This window comes from Biomphalaria glabrata, chromosome 17, assembly GCF_947242115.1.
Source record: "Biomphalaria glabrata chromosome 17, xgBioGlab47.1, whole genome shotgun sequence".
In the NCBI taxonomy this organism is placed as follows: Eukaryota; Metazoa; Mollusca; class Gastropoda; family Planorbidae; genus Biomphalaria; species Biomphalaria glabrata.
In genome coordinates this window covers 23,620,667-23,642,531 of record NC_074727.1, presented here as the reverse complement: position 1 = coordinate 23,642,531, position 21,865 = coordinate 23,620,667, and the positions used below count along the sequence as shown (strand labels likewise).

The window sequence follows — 21,865 nt, the reverse complement described above, 5'->3', positions numbered from 1 at the left end:
CACAGACACAGACAGAGTGAGGTAAACACAGACAGAGAGAGTGAGGTAAACACAGACAGAGAGAGAGAGAGGTAAACACAGACAGAGAGAGAGGGAGGTAAACACGGACAGAGAGAGAGGGAGGTAAACACAGACAGAGAGAGAGAGAGGGAGGTAAACACGGACAAAGAGAGAGAGGGAGGTAAACACAGACAGAGAGAGAGAGGGAGGAAAACACAAACAGAGAGAGGGAAATAAAAACCCGGACAGAGAGAGAGAGAGGTAAACACAAACAGAGAGAGAGTGAGGTAAACGAGGACAGAGAGAGAGGGAGGTCAACACGGACAGAGAGAGAGGGAGGTAAACACAGACAGAGAGAGAGGGAGGTAAACACAGACAGAGAGTGGAAGGTAAACACAGACAGAGAGAGGGAGGTAAACACAGACAGAGAGAGAGGGAGGTAAACGCAGACAGAGAGTGGGAGGTGAACACAGACAGAGAGAGGGAGGTTTAACACAGACTGAGAGAGGGAGGTAAACACAGACAGAGAGAGGGAGGTAAACACAGACAGTGAGAGGGAGGTAAACACAGACAGTGAGAGGGGGGTAAATACAGACAGAGAGAGGGAGGTAAACACAGACAATGAGAGAGAGAGGTAAACACAGACAGATAGAGAGGGAGGTAAACACAGACAGAGAGAGAGAGGGGGAGGTAAACACAGAGAGAGAGAGAGAGAGAGGTAAACACAGACAGAGAGAGAGAGGGAGGTAAACACAGACAGAGAGAGTGAGGTAAACACAGACAGAGAGAGAGGGAGGTAAATACAGACAGAGAGAGAGAGAGAGAGGTAAACACAGACAGAGAGAGAGGGAGGTAAACACAGACAGAGAGAGGGAGATAAACACAGACAGAGAGAGGGAGGTAAATACAGACAGAGAGAGGGAGGTAAACACAGACAGAGAGAGGGAGATAAACACAGACAGAGAGAGGGAGGTAAATACAGACAGAGAGAGGGAGGTAAACACAGACAGAGAGAGGGAGATAAACACAGACAGAGATAGAATGAGGTAAACACAGACTGAGAGAGGGAGGTAAACACGAATATTTGTAAAATGTTTCCCATGTTTTGGATGTTCCTTCAGAGTTAAAGACGGGGATGATAAGGTTTGACACAAAAGACAAAAGGTGACCAAGAAAAAGAGACAGAAAGACACAGGGAGACAGAGAGACAGATAACAGAAAAACTCAGAGACAAAAAGACAGACAACAGAAAAACACAGAGACAAAGAGACAGACAACAGAATGACACAGAGACAGAGAGACAGACAACAGAAAAACACAGAGACAAAGAGACAGACAACAGAAAAACTCAGAGACAGAGACAGACAACAGAAAAACTCAGAGACAGAGAGACAGACAACAGAATGACACAGAGACAGAGAGACAGACAACAGAATGACACAGAGACAGAGAGACAGACAACAGAAAAACTCAGAGACAGAGAGACAGACAACAGAAAAACACAGAGACAAAGAGACAGACAACATAAAAACTCAGAGACAGGGAGACAGACAACAGAATGACACAGAGAGACAGACAACAGAAAAACACATAGACAGAGAGGCAGACAACAGAAAGACACAGAGACAGAGAGGCAGACAACAGAAAGACACAGAGAGACAGACAACAGAAAAACACAGAGACAGAGAGGCAGACAACAGAAAGACACAGGGAGACAGAGAGACAGACAACAGAAAGACACAGAGAGACAGAGAGGCAGACAACAGAAAGACACAGGGAGACAGAGAGGCAGACAACAGAAAGACACAGGGAGACAGAGAGACAGACAACAGAAAGACACAGAGACAGAGAGGCAGACTACAGAAAGACACAGAGAGACAGAGAGGCAGACAACAGAAAGACACAGGGAGACAGAGAGACAAAAGGAGACCAAAATTCCGTGAGCGTAACCGAGAGGGGTTTAGTGTTTAAAATCTCCCTCCAGCGGGGTTAGAAACTAAAAACCACCTCTTCAATATAAAAAAAAAGCAAATTACAGACTAAAAATTCTATGAGCTTAGCAAAGATGGATTTTGAGTTTAAAACCCTTCCAGGTGGTTTTCAGTTTAAAACCCCCCTCCAGCGGGGTTGATGCTAAAAACCACCTCTTCAATATTAAAAAAAAACAAATTACACACTGAAAATTCTATGAGCGTAGGTAAAGGGGTTTTGAGTTAAACCCCCCTCCTCCAGAGGGCATTAAGTTTAAAACTCCTACAGTTAGTTTTGAGGTTAAAGACCCCTCACTTCAATATCATTCTAAAGCAAACCAGTCACTAAATTCTATGAACGTAACTAAGAAGGTTTTGAATTTGTTAAAATTAAAAACTCAAAGAGATGTTTTAGTTTAACCCCCCCCCCCAAACAGATGATTTTGAAGATAAAACTTCTCTTTTTGATATAAAATCTAAAACAAACTACAGTCACCAAATTCCAAGAGCGTAGCCAAGAGAGGTTACAAATTTCTATCAGTTGCTGGGCTCAATTAATAAAGTGCAGTGAATAGTCATCTGCCGAAATTGAAACAAGACTAAGACGGATTTTAGGAGTCAGTTATAGAGATCGGGTCTCATTCAAGAAAATCATAAGCCGATCTGGTAGTTGACCCATTAATAAGGTTGTGACAGAGCGTCGCATGAGGTTTGCGGGACATGTTCTCCGACAAAATGAATAAAGCATACTAAGAGTTGCGATAACTTGGAAGCCATTACGAGGAAAGCGCAAATAGAGACATCCTAGTTCAACTTGGCGCCACACTTTCATGGAGGTCCTCAAAGCAGTGAACACTAGGTGGAAAGAGGCTTTAGACATTGCCAATGACAGATTTTTGTGGAAGCAGCTTGCCTCCCAATGCGCCTAACGGCACGGGAGGATCTAAGTCAGTAAGAATAGCAGATTAGGTTTTTGAACTAAACTTTTCAATAGCAGGATAATGCACTGTAGATACCTCAGAATATGCATTATTTTTTTTTTGGCTTTAAATACCGGAAATAGTGCTTGGCTGCGGGGCCCCACTCAGAAGTCCGCTGGGGTAGCTCACAGCGCTCCCCCAGACTCCCTTGCTGTAAAGGGCGGGGTGTCTTCTTTTTTCCCACTAACTTCAGGAAGAACCTATTCTAGGATACAATAAACGTCTTTCGAAAGAATGAAGGGTTCAGAATGTAATAAAGATTAATTACGTACACACACACAAATATATACATATATATATATATATAGCGTTGAGGTGAGAAAAAAACTCCCCAACCCTCATTCCCCGAAAAAAAAATCCTGGCTACGCCCATGTGATAAACAATTTTAACAAAACGTTATAGGCACAATTTTAGATCCTGTCATCTATGGGGATGGGGGTAGGGGCAGATAATGTAGAACTGTCTAACGACAGCACAATGACCATTCCACTAGACCAGTGATGCACAAAATACGACCCGCGGGCCAGATTCTGCCCGCGACGTGGTTTCATCCGGCCCACCAAAACGTCGGTATAAAGTGTAGAAAATCCCTATCCCGAAGTTGTTTTTTTTTTTTTTTTTAATGCTGAATAATATACTTGACCAACGTTAGGGCTCAGACTTTTTCTCTGATGGATTGGTACCATGACAATTAATATTTGCAGGTTTATGCAATGGGAGAGCCTAAGAAACTAAAAAAGTGAATGGATCTTTCCTTTTTTTTGTGGAACATAACCAACGTATTAGTTTTGTAAAGTGTGGATGTTTTAAAGCACAACAACAACAACCGATTATAAAACATTCTTATTTTGACTGGGGATTAAAGATGATTAAACTACGCCTGAAGGATCGATGGGATTATTTACCAACAAGAGACGAGAATTTGAGTCGTTGGTAAAGCAATCTACAATGTTGCTCACATTTTAACTAGAGGAATGATGCCCTAACCGATTAAAAAATAATTAACCTCCAATATCCCATTAATTAATGTAAATACAAGAAGTAAAAGTTTCTAATAAACTTGTTTTTCATTTTCATTTAGTTTTGAGCATTTTCGGTCATGCGGCCCGCGACACGAGTATCGGAAATTAAAATGGCCCGCAGGTCAAATTAGGTTGGGCATCACTGCACTAGACCATCCCAACGTATGTCAGGTAAGTATTAGGGTTGGGGTCAACTGTAGAAGGTCCTCTGAATAACGAAGTTTTTTTAAAAAAATGTCTTCATTAGTATTTAAACCCCAGACGCCTCTATTTGGTGGAGGCCATGCAGCTTATTTCTTTCCCACTACCCCCTCCTAATAGAATATAATCTCTATTTAATTGTAACGTACATAGGAGTACATAATGCATCGGCGATAATCGCCCATTATAATACCCACGATGCATGAGTAAAAATATCTGTGACAAGGAAGAAGACAAGGAAGAAGACAAATATGGGAAAAGGAGAGAGAAAGGAGGATTAGGTCTTGAATGCCGCATGGGAAGAGGGGGAGTGAAATCTCTTAGTGTGTACTTCATTAACTGATGGCCTGTATACATGACTTCGGTCAGACCTAGCCTTTCATATCTTTGTTGTGTTTGAGTTGAACTTTAAGAATCAAGAGGAGATCACTGTAGTGAGAAGGTAGGTCTTCTGTCAACGGCAAACTAATACCATTCATGTGCGTAGATTTTGTTTTAGGTTTGTTCTGGTTGTCGGCATTGGGTCTTTTTACAATACCTCTGTTCAATTCAGAGTTTCATGGAACCTGGAACCTGCATGGGCGCAGATTTCAAAAACGGCTCTAACGATTTTTCCAAGAAATGTAACAGTTGATGTATACTGCTGATACAAATATTACACCTTTGTTGGCCACACGGTGAAAATTCTAGTTTGACTGTCATCATGTTTCATAGTAAAAAATAAAAAAATAAATAAATTTGGATATAAATTGGAGAAAAAAAAACATAGCGTAGTCAGCCGTTAAATCTAACTAGATTCAGTTTTCTAGTCTAGACCCGGGGTCGGCAACCTGCGGCTCGCGAGCCACATGCGGCTCTTTGGGTGTGAAGCTGCGGCTCTTTAGTTCCATACGCAAATATTATTTATTTTACCGAAACATTTTTTAAAGAAGTTCTGAATCTTTTAACGAAGATTAGGCGCCGATTCTATCTCTCAGCCATTTGTACTCGCTTTTCACCACAACCCTCCCCCATTACACTCGTCATCACTGTTGTCAGTCCGTCGGAAGCGCTCTGCCGTCGTTGGATGTTTCTATGTAGGTTTTAATTTGCTTTCGACGCAAGACGGATAGGCATCTTAACCACGAGCTTTGACTGGGACGTATTGTTTATTGTTTAAAGTAAATGAGTTGGAAGCGAATTATCTTCTCAAAGTTAGAAACAATCTACAAGTAATGCTAATCTGGCTAGCTTTGCGGTACCACTAGAAATTGCACAAAAAGACAAACCATTTACAGATGGTATGTCGAAGACTGCTTCCTACTTGCATCTGAAGAACTGTTTTGTGATTTCAAAAACAAACCAGAAATCTTTAAAAAAAAATTGCCAATATCCGCTGAAACAGTACAAAATAGAATAGCTAAAACGTCTTCAAATGTAAGATAGTTGCAGGTGGAAGATATTTAACTTTTTTTCTGCCGTATCACTTGCTATAGATTAGTCTTGCGACATAAAGACACGACGGCACATGTTGCCTTTTTTGTCAGGTATATGTCGTTCCTAGGATTGCTACCGCTCTCATGACAAACTAGAGGGGACGATAGATCGAATGCTTGCAAAAATACCTAGAAGAAAATAAGATAAAATCATTTAAATAGCAACTGATAGAGCCAGAAGTATGACAGGAAAAAGTAAAAGGGCAACAACGATTCGTCGGAGCAAAATAAATCCAGAAATTCTTATGTTTCACTGAATAATACACCAAGAAACGCTTTGTGCCCAAAACGATTCCGACCGAAATAGATGAGGCCATGAATTTGGTAATCAAGACTGTTAACAGTCAAAAGCACTCTTCCACTTAAACGAAATGGAGACTCAGTATTCCGACGTTCTTCTTAACAAGTGCTATGACTTTACAAAGGTAAAGTGTTGAAACGTTTTGCTTTGTGCTTGAATGAAATAAATACATTTCTAAATGAAAAAGACATTTATCACACCGAATTAGAGAACGACAAATAGTTGCAAAAATTTTACTTTATGGTTGATATAACAGCGGAAACTAAAAGCTAAATACAGCAAAAATTAAATGAGCCGAATCTAAAACTGCAAGGAAAGGAATACCCAGCCTATGGTTTGGTAGAGGAATTGGTTTGTTTTGAAGAAAAATTAATTCCTTTTTGCACGAATTACTTTAGCACAGTTATAACAAAAAAATCAAATATGAATTTCTTGACAGATTTAAGCAGTTCAAAACCAACAAAACCATTCTAGCATTTTGAGTACACCATATCAACACAAATAGTAACGAAATCCATCTTGATTCATTTGTAATTGATACTGGATTACAGAGTTGAAAAGCAAGTTGGAAGAGTTGAAATGTATATACGTAACGAACAAAAGTGGACAGCTTCAAAAAGGAATGCCGCGAGTTGATTCGACACATGGAATAATCTCCCAGATTGCTACTGTGAGGTGAAGATGTTGGCATTTGAATTGCTGACTATCTTTGGATCGACATATTTGTGTGAGCAAGCGTTCTCTTGCATGAATATATTTAAAAGTAAAGTAAGAAGCCAACTAACAAATGAAAATTTAGAGTTGTGTTTGAAACTAAAAACAATAAGTTATGAGCCAAATGTATCCAAACTTTCTAAAACCATACAAAGCCAACGCTCCCACTGAATCTTGTTTGCTCAATTGTTTGTTAGTGAAGTTCATGTAAATGTTTAATTTCTTTAGTAGTTACCAAAATAAAAAAATAATTATATATATATTATTATATATTTGTTATGAAAAACACTACTTATATATTAATTCGTGTTTTTTTTATTAAAAAAAGTTTATTGTTTGAGAACTAGTTATAGTTGGCAAGAAAAACCTTTGTGGCTCTTTAAAAACTTTAAAATTTTGTAAATTGTAATTTTTGGCTCTTTCGACTCAAAAGGTTGCCGACCCCTGGTCTAGACTACAGTCTTTTAAATGTTTCCAAGTCTGGATCAATATCACCAAACTAGAATTTACTATACTAGGTAGATTTATACATTAGATTAATCAGGATCTCTATCGGAGGTGGAGGAAGGGAATAGGTAAAATAATCCTATCGTTGGTTAGTTATAGCTCAACTCTAAAGAGGCTATTTAACTTTCCCTTTATAATGGAACCACAAGGCACAATGTCGTGAAGACTCCGCAAGACGCAGAACTTGCATGAGCAGCAGAGACCAGGAACTAAGAGCGTAGAAGAAATGGCGTGCATAAAGAGTGTTTAGTTACATCACACAAAATAATACTTCCAGTCTTTGGCGTCACTAGATGGGTGCGGGGGTGCGGCCGCACCGGGTGACATAATCCTAGTGACGCCACTGCTTCCAGTGATGAATGTGCAAATATGTGCACACAAAAGTAAACAATGGAAGATAATTCAACCTCGCACGACGATGGATGGCGTTAATCAAGTAAAAGGTCAGGATTAGGGTTAAGGTGACGGGCATCAGTTATACTTCGGTTAAGCTCAAGATTGTTTTTAGAGTTATGGTTAAGTTTATTCCTAGAGTTTACTTTGGGGTTATAGATTAGTATCACGGGTAAGTGGCAATTGAAACCTAGGCTGATAGTTTGAATTAAACAGCTGAAAATTAATTTTACTTACGAGTATTTATTTAACCACACTAAACTGAACTTATAGCATGTGAAACAACATTTAATTTCAGACATTCTGACTGTATGAGCTGTTTATGAGATTGGTCTTTGAATACTATTCTATATGAATTTTATTTCAATGTAACTTCGATACACAAAATATGTATTTAATTGGAAATCTATTTGTCGAGGTAACAATACATGACGAATACATTCACAGCGGCGGCATTCCTTGGACCTAACAATGTGGACGACGATATTGTTGACCATGCTTACTGTCTGCTGGCTAGCTGGGAGGAGCATTGCCCACACCTCCAGTAACGACACGGACATCCAGATATTGACCAGTGCTGTGTCCGTGTTCTCTTACGACATGTATAGAAAAATTGGCGTCCAGGCCGTAAATGTGGTTTACAGTCCTTTGAGCATCCACACTGTCCTCTCAATGGTGTATATGGGAGCCAGGGGCGACACAGAGAATCAGATGAAAAACACACTCCGGGTAATTTCTTTTCTATTTCCTTATTTCGTAAAATTACGTAAGGTCCTTTTAGCTAGGCATAAGCTGCCGATTTTAAGTATGGGGATAGAGTACTGTCTTTGTCATTCTTGTCTTTTCAAAGATGGATTGTAATAATTTGTTTTAAGTTTTTAAGAGTACTAGCCGGATAGGACCCTCAGCACGAGGGCCTTTGTTTATTAATGATCTAGCGCCATGTTCCCAAACATAGCTAATATAAAATACTGGGAAAATTTATTAAAAAGTTTCCCTCTCCAATAAAGATAAATTTAAGTAATTTTTTATTGTTTTTAAGGCTTTCTTGTTGTGGGAGATAAATCTAACATACACTACGGTCACTTCCATGATCTAAGAATTATTCGTGCCAAGTTTGATCAAGAATGGTCAAACGGTTTTGATTTCTATTAAGGACATACATACATAATACTACTAACAGTGTGCTTTATATATAGGACTAGACTGACATTACCCGCGGGTGCGGGTCTAAGTTTGTGTTTAATTATCTAGTGGATTGGATTTAGATGTATGTTAAACTTAGCTAATGATCCTTTCAAGTTTTTTCTCTTTCGCTACGAAAATAAAATTAGTTTTGCAAAAATGGGTTTACCCGAAGCTGATGCATACATATCTATTAAAAACCAAAAGAGCGATAGCTTTGTTAAATGAATGGGATTATAAAGTAAACAATTAAACGAAATAATTTTTAGTACGTGATTCATGAATGAATATAGGCCTATCTCAACTCGGCTTCGCAGCTTTCGTAAACGGATGTATTAAAAATGCTCTAGAAAACTAAATTTGAATGTTAATTTGATCAAAATATGAAATGAATGGACTATAATTAGTATGTTCGTTTGTTAAAGTATAAAACTATCTGTGTGAAGAGAAGTTTTATCATCTTAGAGTTGAATTAGAGTTTTAGATCTAGGGATGGAAAGATGTGTAACATTAAGGTATTGTCTAATGAAAGAATGTTCGTCAGGAAATCTGTAGTCACAGATATAAGAAAGTAATTTATTTAAAAAATGCTTTTAAAACACAAATTTGAAGGTTAATTTTATTATATAATGAAATCAATGGATCTTCTTTTGTATTTTCATGTGTCAAAGTAAAAAACTATTTGCGCAAAGTGTATTTCTTAAAATAATATCTAGATCTAAATCATTTCGATCTTTTCTCATGTCAACATAATAAAAAAGCCTAGATCCATAAATACTATAGCTTTAATAGGGTCGGACAACTTTTTTTTTTGAGTGTCTTAAGTTTGTTTTAGGGCTACAATACATACACTACAGTCTAAGTTAGTACCCAAGAAACATTTCTGCCAAGTTTTATCAAGATTGGTCAAACGGTTTTTATTTCTATTCGTCACATACATACATAGATACATACATACATACATACATACATACATACATACATACATACATACATACATACATACATATATACGCCTTACTTTCTGCTTAATAGTATAGATTGTCACTCTGATGCCTCACTGATGCTGTCTATTGTCACTCTGATGCCTCACTGATGCTGTCTATTGTCACTCTGATGCCTCACTGATGCTGTCTATTGTCACTCTGATGCCTCACTGATGCTGTCTATTGTCACTCTGATGCCTCACTGATGCTGTCTATTGTCACTCTGATGCCTCACTGATGCTGTCTATTGTCACTGTAATGAAACTATGTCACTTTGATGTTTGATATTGTGAGGAATGTTTTTATGGGACCAGGATGCTTTATATTGCTACGCTAATAATACGCAATGTCACACAGATGTTTAACATTGTCACTCTAATTCTGTGTATTGTCACGCTTGTTTGTGTATTATCACTAACCGACGTTGTGTATTTTCAAGCTGAGCTTTGCATTGTCAAGCGGATGCGTATTTTCAAAATAATGTTGTGTATTGTCACGCTGTGTATTTTCACGCTGAGCTTTGTTTTGTAAAACTGGTGTCATGCTATTTTCTATCTGATGTTTTGTATTGTCACATTGTTATTTTCTATTGTCACGCTTATGCTGTGTTTTGTCACGCAAAATATTGTCACGCTGGTGTTGTTTATTGTCACCATTGTGCTGTATACTGTCACAATGTTGCTGTTTGGTGTTAAACATTTCTAATCCCTAACATACTGATCATGACTGGTTTTCTCAAATGCCGTAGACGATAACTAGGAAACTTGTTATAAGGCTTGTCTCTTCGAGTCCAAGGACTAATGAGGAATGCAGTATTTCCCGTGGATGTGCAGCCCCAGCTGTGACCTACATAATTTGCTCCATCCAGGGCAAGCATAACCTCTGTCCGCCTGTGGTTGATTTAGATGCTCTTTTCGCCGTCTGCGTCTGTCCTTGGCTGCGAATTTTATTTTGGTCTCAAATGTGTATCCCGCGGCCTTTGTGGGTGACCTCCAGCTGTCTCGTTCTGAGGCCGCATGCAACCAGGTGCTCTCTTTTATGTCATCTAAGGCAAGTTGGCGCCTAAGCTGGTCTTTGAAGCGTTTCGTGGACCTAAATGTTATAAGTAATTGGATTTTAAAATAGACCTGACACCATTTTACGTTTGTGCAACAATCAATGAAAATAGGACATCAGCTCATTGCATTGTTTTCAAAAACTAACTAACGATAGTGTCTATTGGGAAAAGTTTGGAGAAAGTTGATGGGGTGGGGCTAACCGCACCGGGTGACACCGACCCTAGTTACACCACTACTATATCTCTAACTAGATTTAGATTTCTTTATTCTTGTCTAGACGGCAGTCTTTTAAATGTTTCGAAGTCTGTATCAATATCACCTAAATAGAAAATACTATACTTGGTAGATTTATACATCAGATTAATAAGGATCTTTATCTGAGATGAAGAAAGGGAATCCTTCTTAGTTATTGAGAGAAAGTAATCGCTGTTACAAATATTCAAAAGATTCATAAAGGAATAATTTGATTTTTGTAAAAATTTATTATTGTTTATAAATTATTCTCAGTTTAAAGACCTTCCGTCGCCACATAATGCTATTAATGAGGTATTGCATAGCATTATTGAAGTCAAGGATGTTGAACTCTTGATGGCCAATGGCATGTGGTTCAATCCTTATGTTCTGCAAATAAAACCACTGTATAAGGTACCTATCTATCCACCTATCCATCTATCTATCTATCTATCTATCCACCTATCTATCCACCTATCCATCTATCTATTTATCTATTTATCTATCTATCTATCTATCTATCTATCTATCTATCTATCTATCTATCCATCTATCTATCTATCTATCTATCTATCTATTTATCTATCCACCTCTCTATCCACATATCCATCTATCTACCTATCTATCTATATATCTATCCACCTATCCATCTATCTATCTATCTATTCACCTATCTATCCACCTATCCATCTATCCATCTATCTATCTATCTATCCACCTATCTATCCACCTATCTATCTATCTATCTATCTATCTATCTATCTATTTATCTATCTATCTATCCACCTATCTATCCACCTATCTATCCACCTATCCATCTATCCATCTATCTATCTATCTATCTATCTATCTATCTATCTATCTATCTATCTATCTATCTATCTATCTATCTATTTATCCACATATCCATCTATCTACCTATCTATCTATATATCTATCCACCTATCCATCTATCTATCTATCTATCTATCCACCTATCTATCCACCTATCCATCTATCTATCTATCTATCTATCTATCTATCTATCTATCTATCTATCCACCTATCTATCCACCTATCTATCTATCTATCTATCTATCTATCTATCTATCTATCTATCTATCTATCTATCTATCTATCTATCTATCTATCTATCTATCTATCTATCTATCTATCTATCTATTTATCTATCTATCCACCTATCCATCTATCTATCTATCCATCAATATATCTATATATCTATCCATCTATCTATCTATCCACCTATCTATGTATCTATCCACCTATCTATCAACCTATCCACCTATCTATCAACCTATCCATCTATCTATCTATCCACCTATCTATGTATTTATCCACCTATCTATCCACCTATCCATCTACCCATCTATCTATCTATCTATCCACCTATCTATCTATCTATCTATCTATCTATCTATCTATCTATCTATCTATCTATCTATCTATCTATCCACTATCTATCCACCTATCCATCTATCTATCTATCTATCCATCTATCTATCTATCCATCTATTATCTATCTATCTATCTATCTATCTATCTATCTATCTATCTATCGATCTACCTATCTATCTATCCACCTATCCATCTATCCATATATCTATCTATCTATCCATTATCTAACTATCTATCTATCTTATCTATCTATCTATCTATTTTCTCTCTTGCCCTCTCTCTCTCTTTTTTTATGTTTAGTTTTTTTTTCTATCTATTATAACCGTGGCCAGGGGGTGTGTGGCGGAGAGCATTGTTATGACTGTTGTTTTGTTTTAATTTGTTTTTATTAGACCGGATATTGTAATGTTAGACGATCACTTGCTCTAATGTTGTTACATTGATTTTAAGGTTTAAAACCCCCCTCTTCAATAAAAAGAAAGGGACCTCCAGTTTTAAAACCCCCATCCAGTGGATTCTGAAGTTGAAACCCTTCTCATGAATACATACATTTAAGCAAACTAGTCACCCAATTCCACTATTCTAGCCAGAAGGGTTTTTCAGTTTAACACCCCCTTCAGAAGGATTAAAGGTGGTTAAAACTCCTTCTTCAATACAAAAAAAAAAACAACTACAGTCACCAGATTCCATGAGGGTAGCCAAGAAGGTTTGTAATTTAAACTCCATCCCTTTCTCCGAGAACCATGAATTCCATAATCCTAGCAAGTGCTTTTTTTTGTAAAAAAAAAAAAAAAAAAGGTACCGGTACTCAGTGATTGGTTGGCTAACTTTTAACTACTAAGTTAATAATATACGTTAAAATACAAGAAAAGTAATAATATTTTCTCCACATTAAAAAAGATGCGGTACTCCGTACCAGTGCGTACCGCCACAAAAAAGCCCTGATCCTAGTCATGGGGAGATGTAGTCTAGATATCTAGGTCTAAACCTAGAATCAAGACTAGGTTCAGATCTAGAATCTAGAACTAAATCTAGAATCTAGACTAGACCTAGAGGTCTAGACTAGACCTAGAATCTATATATATTATCTAGATCTAGAATAGAATAGAATTCGTATGACTTTACACGTTTATTCTTAAAATTACTAGACTTAGAGTTAGGCCAATATTATGATCAGGAATAGATCTAGTAGGCCTACAACTGAATAATAATGCACTATGCTGTTCGCATCACATTCACTTATTAATGTGATACTACTACTACATAATAAATAAATCTGCACCCCTAAACTGTTAGAAGATCAAATATGTCCTTAAAAATGTGTTCAAATTGTTTAATACGTTTAAATCTAAATCTAGATCTACATATGGCCTCTATTGAATCTAATTTAGATTGTTGTCAAGTGTATCATGAAGATATGTTAAAACTACCTGCTATTAAAGTAGTTCTTTTTTTTTTAACTTATAACTAAAACAAACTTCGTATTAAAATTATGTTAATAACAACATTTGAATCAGCATTCTATTCCATGATTTAGTTAATAAATAGAAAATATATTTTATAATGATGCATTGATACTTTTCCATTGTGACCTTAGATGCAAATTTTTTGTACCAATGCGCGAATCTGTAAATGAAGCTTGATTTATTAATGAAGAAGTCTGTGACATTTGAAAAAAAAACACCTCCCCTGAAGTTTTTCCTTTAAAAATGGTGTATTTTTTTGAAAAATCTGCTTGCATAGATAATTTAAAAAAAATGAGATGGTTCACTTTTGGAAAAGAAAAAAGTAACCGTTGCCTTTGAATGATCTAAAATGTCATGAGGTCTGATTTTTATTTTCTCTTCTAGTTTCTGAGATCTAAACGGGACGGACGGACGAACAGACAGGCCACATAAAACTAATAGCGTCCTTTACCCCTTATGGGCCGCTAATAAACTAAAGCAGACTACAGTTCTTGAAGGCTGAACCCTACAGAAATAAAACATTACACATATTGATTTGTTTTGTACCAGTCTTAGGGTTCCATTAACAAAATGAATAATAGATTTGTTATTTGACCTATACTTTTTATTACAGAGTAGCAGGATATCGCATTGAAGACACCTAAGAATATGCATTATTTTAGTTTCAAATGTTTGAAATAATGCTTTGGACCCGGGACTTCAGACCCCTAGCTAGCAAGAGAGGGGTGTCTACTGTTGTTACGCAAACTCCAGAAAGAATTTATTCTAGGATACAAAAGACGGCCAGAAAGAATTAATGGGCTGGATAAAATGAAGATTAATTACGTATATATATATACATTTTCATAACTTGTCATATGTCATATGTCTACATTTTCATAACTTGTCATATGTCTACATTTGGTGACAGTAAACTAATAAGGTGTTTAAATGAACCATGCATTTGCTTTGTTAGACTTTTTTTTTGTTTGTTTGTTTAGAAGGAACTGAACAACCTGTACAATGCAACTTTAGAAACTTTCGACTTCAACTCTCATGATGGCCCGGAGAGACCTATCAATGAATGGATCGCTAATCAAACAAAGAATCAAATCACATCTTTCATGCTACCAAGTACAATAACTGAAGATAGCCAGATGTATTTGATCAACACTTTATTCTTTAATGGAACATGGGAGTCCCCATTCGATGAGTATTTGACTCATAAAAACTCCTTTCAACTTTCATTGGGAAATAAAATAGACATTGATTTCATGAGGCAGACTGCTACGTACCAAGTCAAAATGTCAGCAGTGGAGAATGTCGACGTCATCAGAATGCCTTTCACAAACGAGAGGTTTGCCTTTTACATAGCACTTCCCAAGTCTTATTCTGGACTTAGAGACTTCGAAATGATGATTGTTCTACAAGATTACGAACGAATCAACGGATTGTTTACGGACATGAAGACCGAGCGTGTTGTTCTCATGTTGCCAAAGTTTAAGATTACAACGTCACTTAATTTAAATAGTGGCCTTAAACATTTGGGTATGACCGACGCCTTTGGCCCACTGGCAAATTTCGACGGAATCGCTGAGAATCAATTATCTATTACTGACGTCCTGCATAAAGCTACTCTAGAAGTCACAGAGACAGGGACAGTAGCAGTGGCCGCTTCATCTGCGACTTCTAGCATACTAAGTTTGGGTGTTGACCCTGTAAGTTTCATCGTTGATCACGCTTTTATGTTTTTCCTACGTGACGACCTGAACAGCCTGATCCTCTTCCACGGAAAGTTTACAAATCCAACAGTTTCAGAAAGATAAGAAGAAAGGCGTTAAGAGAATGAAGTCATTTTCATATTTGTTGAAAAAAAAGTAATAAATCACTTTGTAGACTAACAAAAAAAAAAAAGTACTTTTATTGTTTTTTTTAAAAGCTTTTATTTACTCACTGCGTCTGCTAGAGTGCATTCTTGTAAACATTTTTGTTTTCTCCCACTTCCAATTGACGGGACAGGACATGGCCTTCAATTAGCCGAGGTGCCAAAAAAAAAAAAATCACAAAACCATTTTTTCGATCATGTTGAAATTTTGCACAGTAATTCATCATCGAGAAAAGTATATGGACAAAAGACTAAAAAGAGGTATGAATGGAGTGATGTGTTAAAGCAGCCCAGAGCTTTCCATGGACTGTAGCGCCACTGGGATGGATGGATGGATGCATAATAAAATGGATAACTACGGCTACTTGACAACTAGAATTTCTTACAAGTTAGATATGAGTTCTTATCATTACCCCTCAAAAATAACGTTTCACAGTCTGTCTGTTCACATTTTTGTGACTTTATTAAAACCTGTATGCGCATATATACATACTTACTTGCCCTCGATTGAAGAACGGGCTTTGAATTTCGACAAGGTCGTGGAAGCTCTCTTATAACTCTGCTCTAGCACTTCCTCAGACACTTCCATAGGAGTCTTGTTGTACTAACCATTCAGCCTAATCGCTTCCTCTAGCGATTGTTTCGACCCGGCGCCGGGTTGAGGCAGTGTGGCGTACCCGGGCATGGACTTTCCATACGGTAATGAAACTGCAGATATCTCAGGCACTAAATAGATGTGTTTGGACTCGTTGAAGGCCGTTGTACGCGAAAAGAATTCATTGGTTTTGTCACTGTCGTTAATTAAGAGAGACGCATTGCCTGTGTCTAACGTCAATGTCAGCGAACGCATTTTGTGCATTTTACACATGGATAAACTACTCGGCCAAGGCTATGATGACTGCCCCGCGATGGCTAGCATTCGGAACTGTGTTCAGGCAAGGATTTGTGAAAAATATCGAAAAAGCAGCCTTAGTCCATTGCGCATCTCACAGACTTAACTTTGTTATCAACCTGAATGACATTTCAGATATCCATAATGCTGTTGGTGTCACGTGAGAGCGTTGGTGCTAAATTTACCACGTTTGTGTTGGACACCATAGACTGAGAAATACGAATTATTCATTCCTTATTTAAGTCACAACTTTGAGATGATCTTTGACTGTTTGGTGTACAAACTGCATATGAATAATCAGTGCCTGCTTCTCGTGTTTATGATTTGTCTTTTAATTTTCGTCAATTATACATCTGTTTTTGAACAAGTTTCTGTGATGTTGCAGTCTGTCCATCTTAGCATAAGTGGCCACTCAATAGCACATCAGTAGTCACATTAATATGACATAATCAAAAACCAACTTGACCATGCTGAGGAACACTTCAGGGATGGCATCTTGAGGAAGGCGAGACTGCTGACAGACAAACTTGGCATTAAGTTGCTGCTGCCGGGAATTCGCAATCGACAGACACAACGAACAAAAAAAACCCCCATATGTTTGAACTTTGGGATTATGACGGAATACGGCTTTACATTCCGTATCTTGATTCGTTAGTTTCTTCGCTTTACAGATCTGAACCCTCCGATATGTAAAATGAGAACGAAGAAGAAGAAGTGAACTTAATATCGTTTAGATATGGGGGCGAGGGGCACCAGTTCTTTTCTTCAATATTCTCTGTAATATAACAGTTGAGCCATAAGTGGCATCAGTGTATATATAACAATGAAATGCCCTTATACCTTAGCGAATTGATCACTCCATATGTCCTTCAGAGAGCCCTGCGCTCAATGGACACAATGCTTCTAGTGGTGCCATGTTTCTCCCTCAAAAGCTAAGGTCTGCGGGCTTTTTCAGTGCACGGACCAAAGGTTTGGAACTCACTCCCCATTGATCTCAGACAGACAACATGCTACTCAACTTTGAAGTAGAACATTAAGACCTACATGTTTAATTTGTCATGTTAGCTCTCGTGTTGTGTTTGTAATGTTATCAAAGCGCCTTAAGCCTACATTTTATTTGTTAAAAGCGCAAAAGAGATACAAGACACCGATAGCAAAGACAAACAGACACAAACACTCTTTTGTTCCCCTGGCACTCAAATCATTAAATAGGAACAATCTGATATAAACGTTGTCATATGTAAATTATGAGTGAGTCTGGTGTGAATGTACATTTTGGTTTCTTATAGTTATAATGTTTTGTTTTTGGTGTAATGCACAAATTGTAAGACAAATTTCAATACGGACAATAAAAATTATATACATATCAAAACTCTAAGGCATTGTCTTCAATTCAGAAGATTAAAGATGAAACCAGAATTACACGTGACCACGCAATCCCACATGTGACCTACATATTTTATCACAGATTATTTAAACAATCCGTTCTTATCTTATCTTATATAATACAGACGTTACTTCAAAAAAGAAAATGATTACGTCCTACGCGTCATGCATTTAGTCATGCATATTAACCAATGACTTAAATTCTGCCAAGTCACTGGTTTTCCTGGCTAGCTCAGGCAACCCATTCCATGCTCTAATAGCACTAGGGAAGAAGGAGTATTTGTACTAATTTGTCCTAGCATATGGGACGAGGAATGTGCCTTTATCTTTGTGTCTTTCAGAGTATTTTATTAAATTTTGTTTTTGTATTTGAAGATTATGGTTCAGTGTTTTATGTATGATTGCTACTTTACTTTTGAGTCTTCTGTCCTGAAGGCTTTCTAAATTTAGTGATTTTACTAAAGGTGTTACTCTAGTCAAATGTGAATATTCGTTTGTTATGAATCGTACTGCTCTATTTTGTGTCTGTTCTAGTTTCTTAATGTTTTCTTGAGTTGAGGGGTCCCAAACGGAGGATGCATATTCTATTATTGGCCTAACCAAGGTTAAATAACATTTTAGTTTTGTTCTTATTTGATTTATAGAAATTTCTTTTAATAAATCCTAATGCTTTGTTTGATTTTTTTGTAGTTTCATCAATATGTGGATTCCATGACAGTTTTTCATTTATTATAACACCTAGGTATTTTGCATTTTTAGTCTGTGTTACTGGTTTGCCATGAATAAGATAAGTGGAATTAATTTGTTTTAGTTTTTTTGTTACTCTTAACAACTGACATTTTTCTGGGTGGAAAGACATGCTCCAATTTGATTCCCATTTCTGTAATTCATCTAATTCTCTTTGTAAAATATCTGTGTCTTGTGTTGTTTTTATTGTTCTATATATTATGCAATCGTCTGCAAATAATCTGACTTTTGTTCCTGAAGTAATGCAATTTGGTAAATCATTTATGTAAATTAAAAATAGTAGTGGACCCAAGACTGTTCCTTGAGGTACACCTGAGTTTACTGTTATCGGTGTTGATTTAGAGCCATTTATTATTACAGTTTGTTCTCTCCCTATCAGAAAATCTTTAATCCACCGATGCACTGGACCATTAATGCCGAAATTTTTTATTTTTTTTAGCAAACTATGGTGGTGAACTTTGTCAAAAGCCTTAGAAAAATCTAGTAAGATAGCATCTATTTGTTCACTATTATCTAAACCTTTTGAAAAATCATCAATTAGTCCTATTAGTTGTGTTTCACATGATCTATATTTCCTAAAGCCATGTTGGTATGGTGTGATGACATTATGTTTGTCTAAGTGGTTTATGATGTTGCTACATATTATGTGTTCTAGGATTTTACATGTGATGCTGGTAAGTGATACTGGTCTGTAGTTTCCTGGGTCAGATTTTTCTCCTTTTTTAAATACGGGGGTGACATTAGCTTCTTTCCAGTCCTTTGGTACTCTGCCCTGGTTAAGTGAAGCCTGAAAGAGTATTTTGAACACTAGGGCTAACTCATTGCTTAGTTCTTTGAGTAATCTAGCTGGTCCCCCCCCCCCCGTTCTTCAATGAGCGGACCTATTTAAATTATCTTTTCTGTGGCTGTCTTTGGCAAAGAATTTTCTTTTCAGTGTCCCGCGATCATCATGAGAAACCTGAAGCTTTCTTTTTCAGAGAAAACAACAAAAGACATTTGCATTTATAACAGTTTACTTTGTATTTTTCTGATCATTTTTTGTTCATCTTGAGGTTAAAAGGTCATTTCCGCTCTTGATATATTCTTCTATTCGCTTGTCTTTTACAAAAACCTGTTTTAAAATATACAAACAATTGATCGTTTATTTAAAAAAAAAAGTGCACGCTATATAGTGCAGTATTATGGGCAGTATCTCATAAAGTAACATCTAAATTTCTATTGTTTCAATTTTTTAGTTAACTGTTAGCCATAAGTTATATTCAAATATGGAAATAATATTTTTACATAAATATAAACCGCTTACACATATAATCTTACAGTACTGAAATGCATGCAAACATAAAATTATTTATTTTTTATTTGTTTTGTAGAATTGTAGTGGTCTATAGCTCAAATTTCTATACAGAAGATATAACAAATATTTGGCTGTTTAGGATTGGTCTCCGTGTATGTTTTTTTTTCTTTTGTTTACTGCTCATTTTTTGTATAGAAAGTTATCAATTTAAAAGAAGCTAGGAGAGTTACTTGAGATTGAACATTCTAGAACTACTACAAAGATTAAATTAACAATGAAAGTTTCATGAATCAACTTGTAGTGAACACGTTCCAAAAGTCAATCAACTCGATAGTCATTTTTTGATGGAAATACAATTTCTGATTTTGTTGCACATCGCACACATTGAATCTTTTTTTTTTATTTTTTGGTTTAGTTGTAGGTCAAAAAGTGTTTTTAGGGCAGATTTTCCGATATAAACTAAAACAAGGTCAAGGACGCTAATTTGAAGTTGCCAACCAAAATAAAAAGAATTTAGCTCCAATTTTAACCGCATTTCATTGCAAGGCAGTTGCTCTTCATCTCTTGTATTACCGCTAGTTTGTTGCTCATTTGGTTTTAAATAAGTTTTAAGTCAAAGGATGAAAGCTCATTGCCTCATTTGTAGTGAGTTTATTTTGTGCCACTTATGGCTTAGAAAATGTGATCTCGCAGTTCTAAATGGGGCTAAAAAAATCTTTTAATATCTTTAAAAACAAAAGCCTAGCTTAGCAACACTTTATGTTTGTACACTGGATACACCTAATGCTAGCTATTTATAGTTGGTCTGCCATACATGAAAATGTCCAATATCCTCAATCAAAATCAATGTATTTCTTTCGTCTGACTGCTCATTTTGCTTACTCTTTAATTCTCAAAGATCTAACTGACCTACTTTATGCTATGTAACAAAAGCTTCAGAGGCGTAGCAAGCGATTGGGGAGGGAGGGTGAGAATTTGAAAATCCCCCGGGGCCCCAGCCTGACGCAGTCCCCAAATAAGTATTTTTTACATTAAATATTATGCAAAATGCAGGGGCCCCCAAAGAGGTCAACCCCCCCCCGGTTCCCAAAATGTTGGCAAATTCCTAGCTACGCCTTTGAAAAGCTATAATAAATAGACAAGACCGAATCAAAGCTTACAAACTTAAGAAAAGTTTGCTTAGCTATATACCTTTTATTATTTTGAAACCTAACATTACCTAAAGGAAATCGCAACCAAAGTTAATGAAACCATAAAGGGAATCAAGGCTAACTAAAACCTAAAGAAAACCCCAACGAAAGCTAAGCAAACCTAAATAAAAACCTAGCTAAAGCAAATCAAATAAAAAAAAATTAATATCGCCAAAGAAATGTAAAGAAAAACCCAACCCCAAGGTAACGAAACCTAAACCAAAACTTACTTCCATGGTTGTACTTTCCAGCTTCTTGTTGAACTTTTACGTGAGAGCACCTAAAATTGTTTGAGCGATGCCCTACAGGAGGTATAACAGAGCGCTTTAGTTAATGCATAGAGGGATGAATAACGATATGTATACAGAGTGAGAGAATTGTGTTGTCTGGTTTAGACTGTAGTCTCAATGATCACGTGTTTAAATCCCGTCTTTTGTTACCCCCTTCCATCCAACAGGAGTATTGGGCTAGTTATAATCTTTATAATATTATTATTACTATTACATAAGTATTATATAAGATAAGATAAGAAGATAATGCAGGACTATCTAAAGCAACGAAACTTGAACGTTAACTTATCTGATCAATTAAAGTTCTTTAACTTATC

The 21,865-nt window shown here is 36.7% G+C and overlaps 2 protein-coding genes across 2 annotated transcripts in view; one reads left to right on the top strand and one right to left on the bottom strand.

The window, feature by feature from the left end:
- Positions 1-4,472: 4,472 nt before the first annotated feature.
- On the top strand, positions 4,473-15,718 carry LOC106066721 (ovalbumin-like). Its single transcript, XM_056014906.1, has 4 exons — positions 4,473-4,616; positions 8,012-8,293; positions 11,301-11,438; positions 14,866-15,718. The coding sequence occupies exons 2-4, from the start codon at positions 8,036-8,038 to the stop codon at positions 15,688-15,690; spliced, it is 1,221 nt and encodes a 406-aa protein (XP_055870881.1). The 5' UTR covers positions 4,473-4,616; positions 8,012-8,035; the 3' UTR covers positions 15,691-15,718.
- A 4,055-nt stretch (positions 15,719-19,773) lies between these two features.
- Positions 19,774-21,865, bottom strand: part of LOC106064231 (uncharacterized) — a 43,955-nt gene continuing 41,863 nt past the window's right edge. Inside the window, exons 12-13 of the mRNA XM_056014962.1 lie at positions 21,489-21,560; positions 19,774-19,885 (exon numbers count right to left, since the gene is read on the bottom strand). Of these exons, the coding sequence (XP_055870937.1) occupies positions 21,525-21,560 (36 nt within the window). The 3' untranslated portion in view covers positions 19,774-19,885; positions 21,489-21,524. The remainder of the gene's footprint in view (positions 19,886-21,488; positions 21,561-21,865) is intronic.

What these genes read in the sequence shown, in the direction of transcription:
- LOC106066721 (XM_056014906.1), top strand. Translation starts at nt 8,036, where the DNA reads ATGTGGACGACGATATTGTTGACCATGCTTACTGTCTGCTGGCTAGCT. An exon ending in AGATGAAAAACACACTCCGG is followed by an intron (nt 8,294 to 11,300) that starts GTAATTTCTTTT and finishes AATTATTCTCAG; the next exon opens with TTTAAAGACCTTCCGTCGCC. An exon ending in AAATAAAACCACTGTATAAG is followed by an intron (nt 11,439 to 14,865) that starts GTACCTATCTAT and finishes TTGTTTGTTTAG; the next exon opens with AAGGAACTGAACAACCTGTA.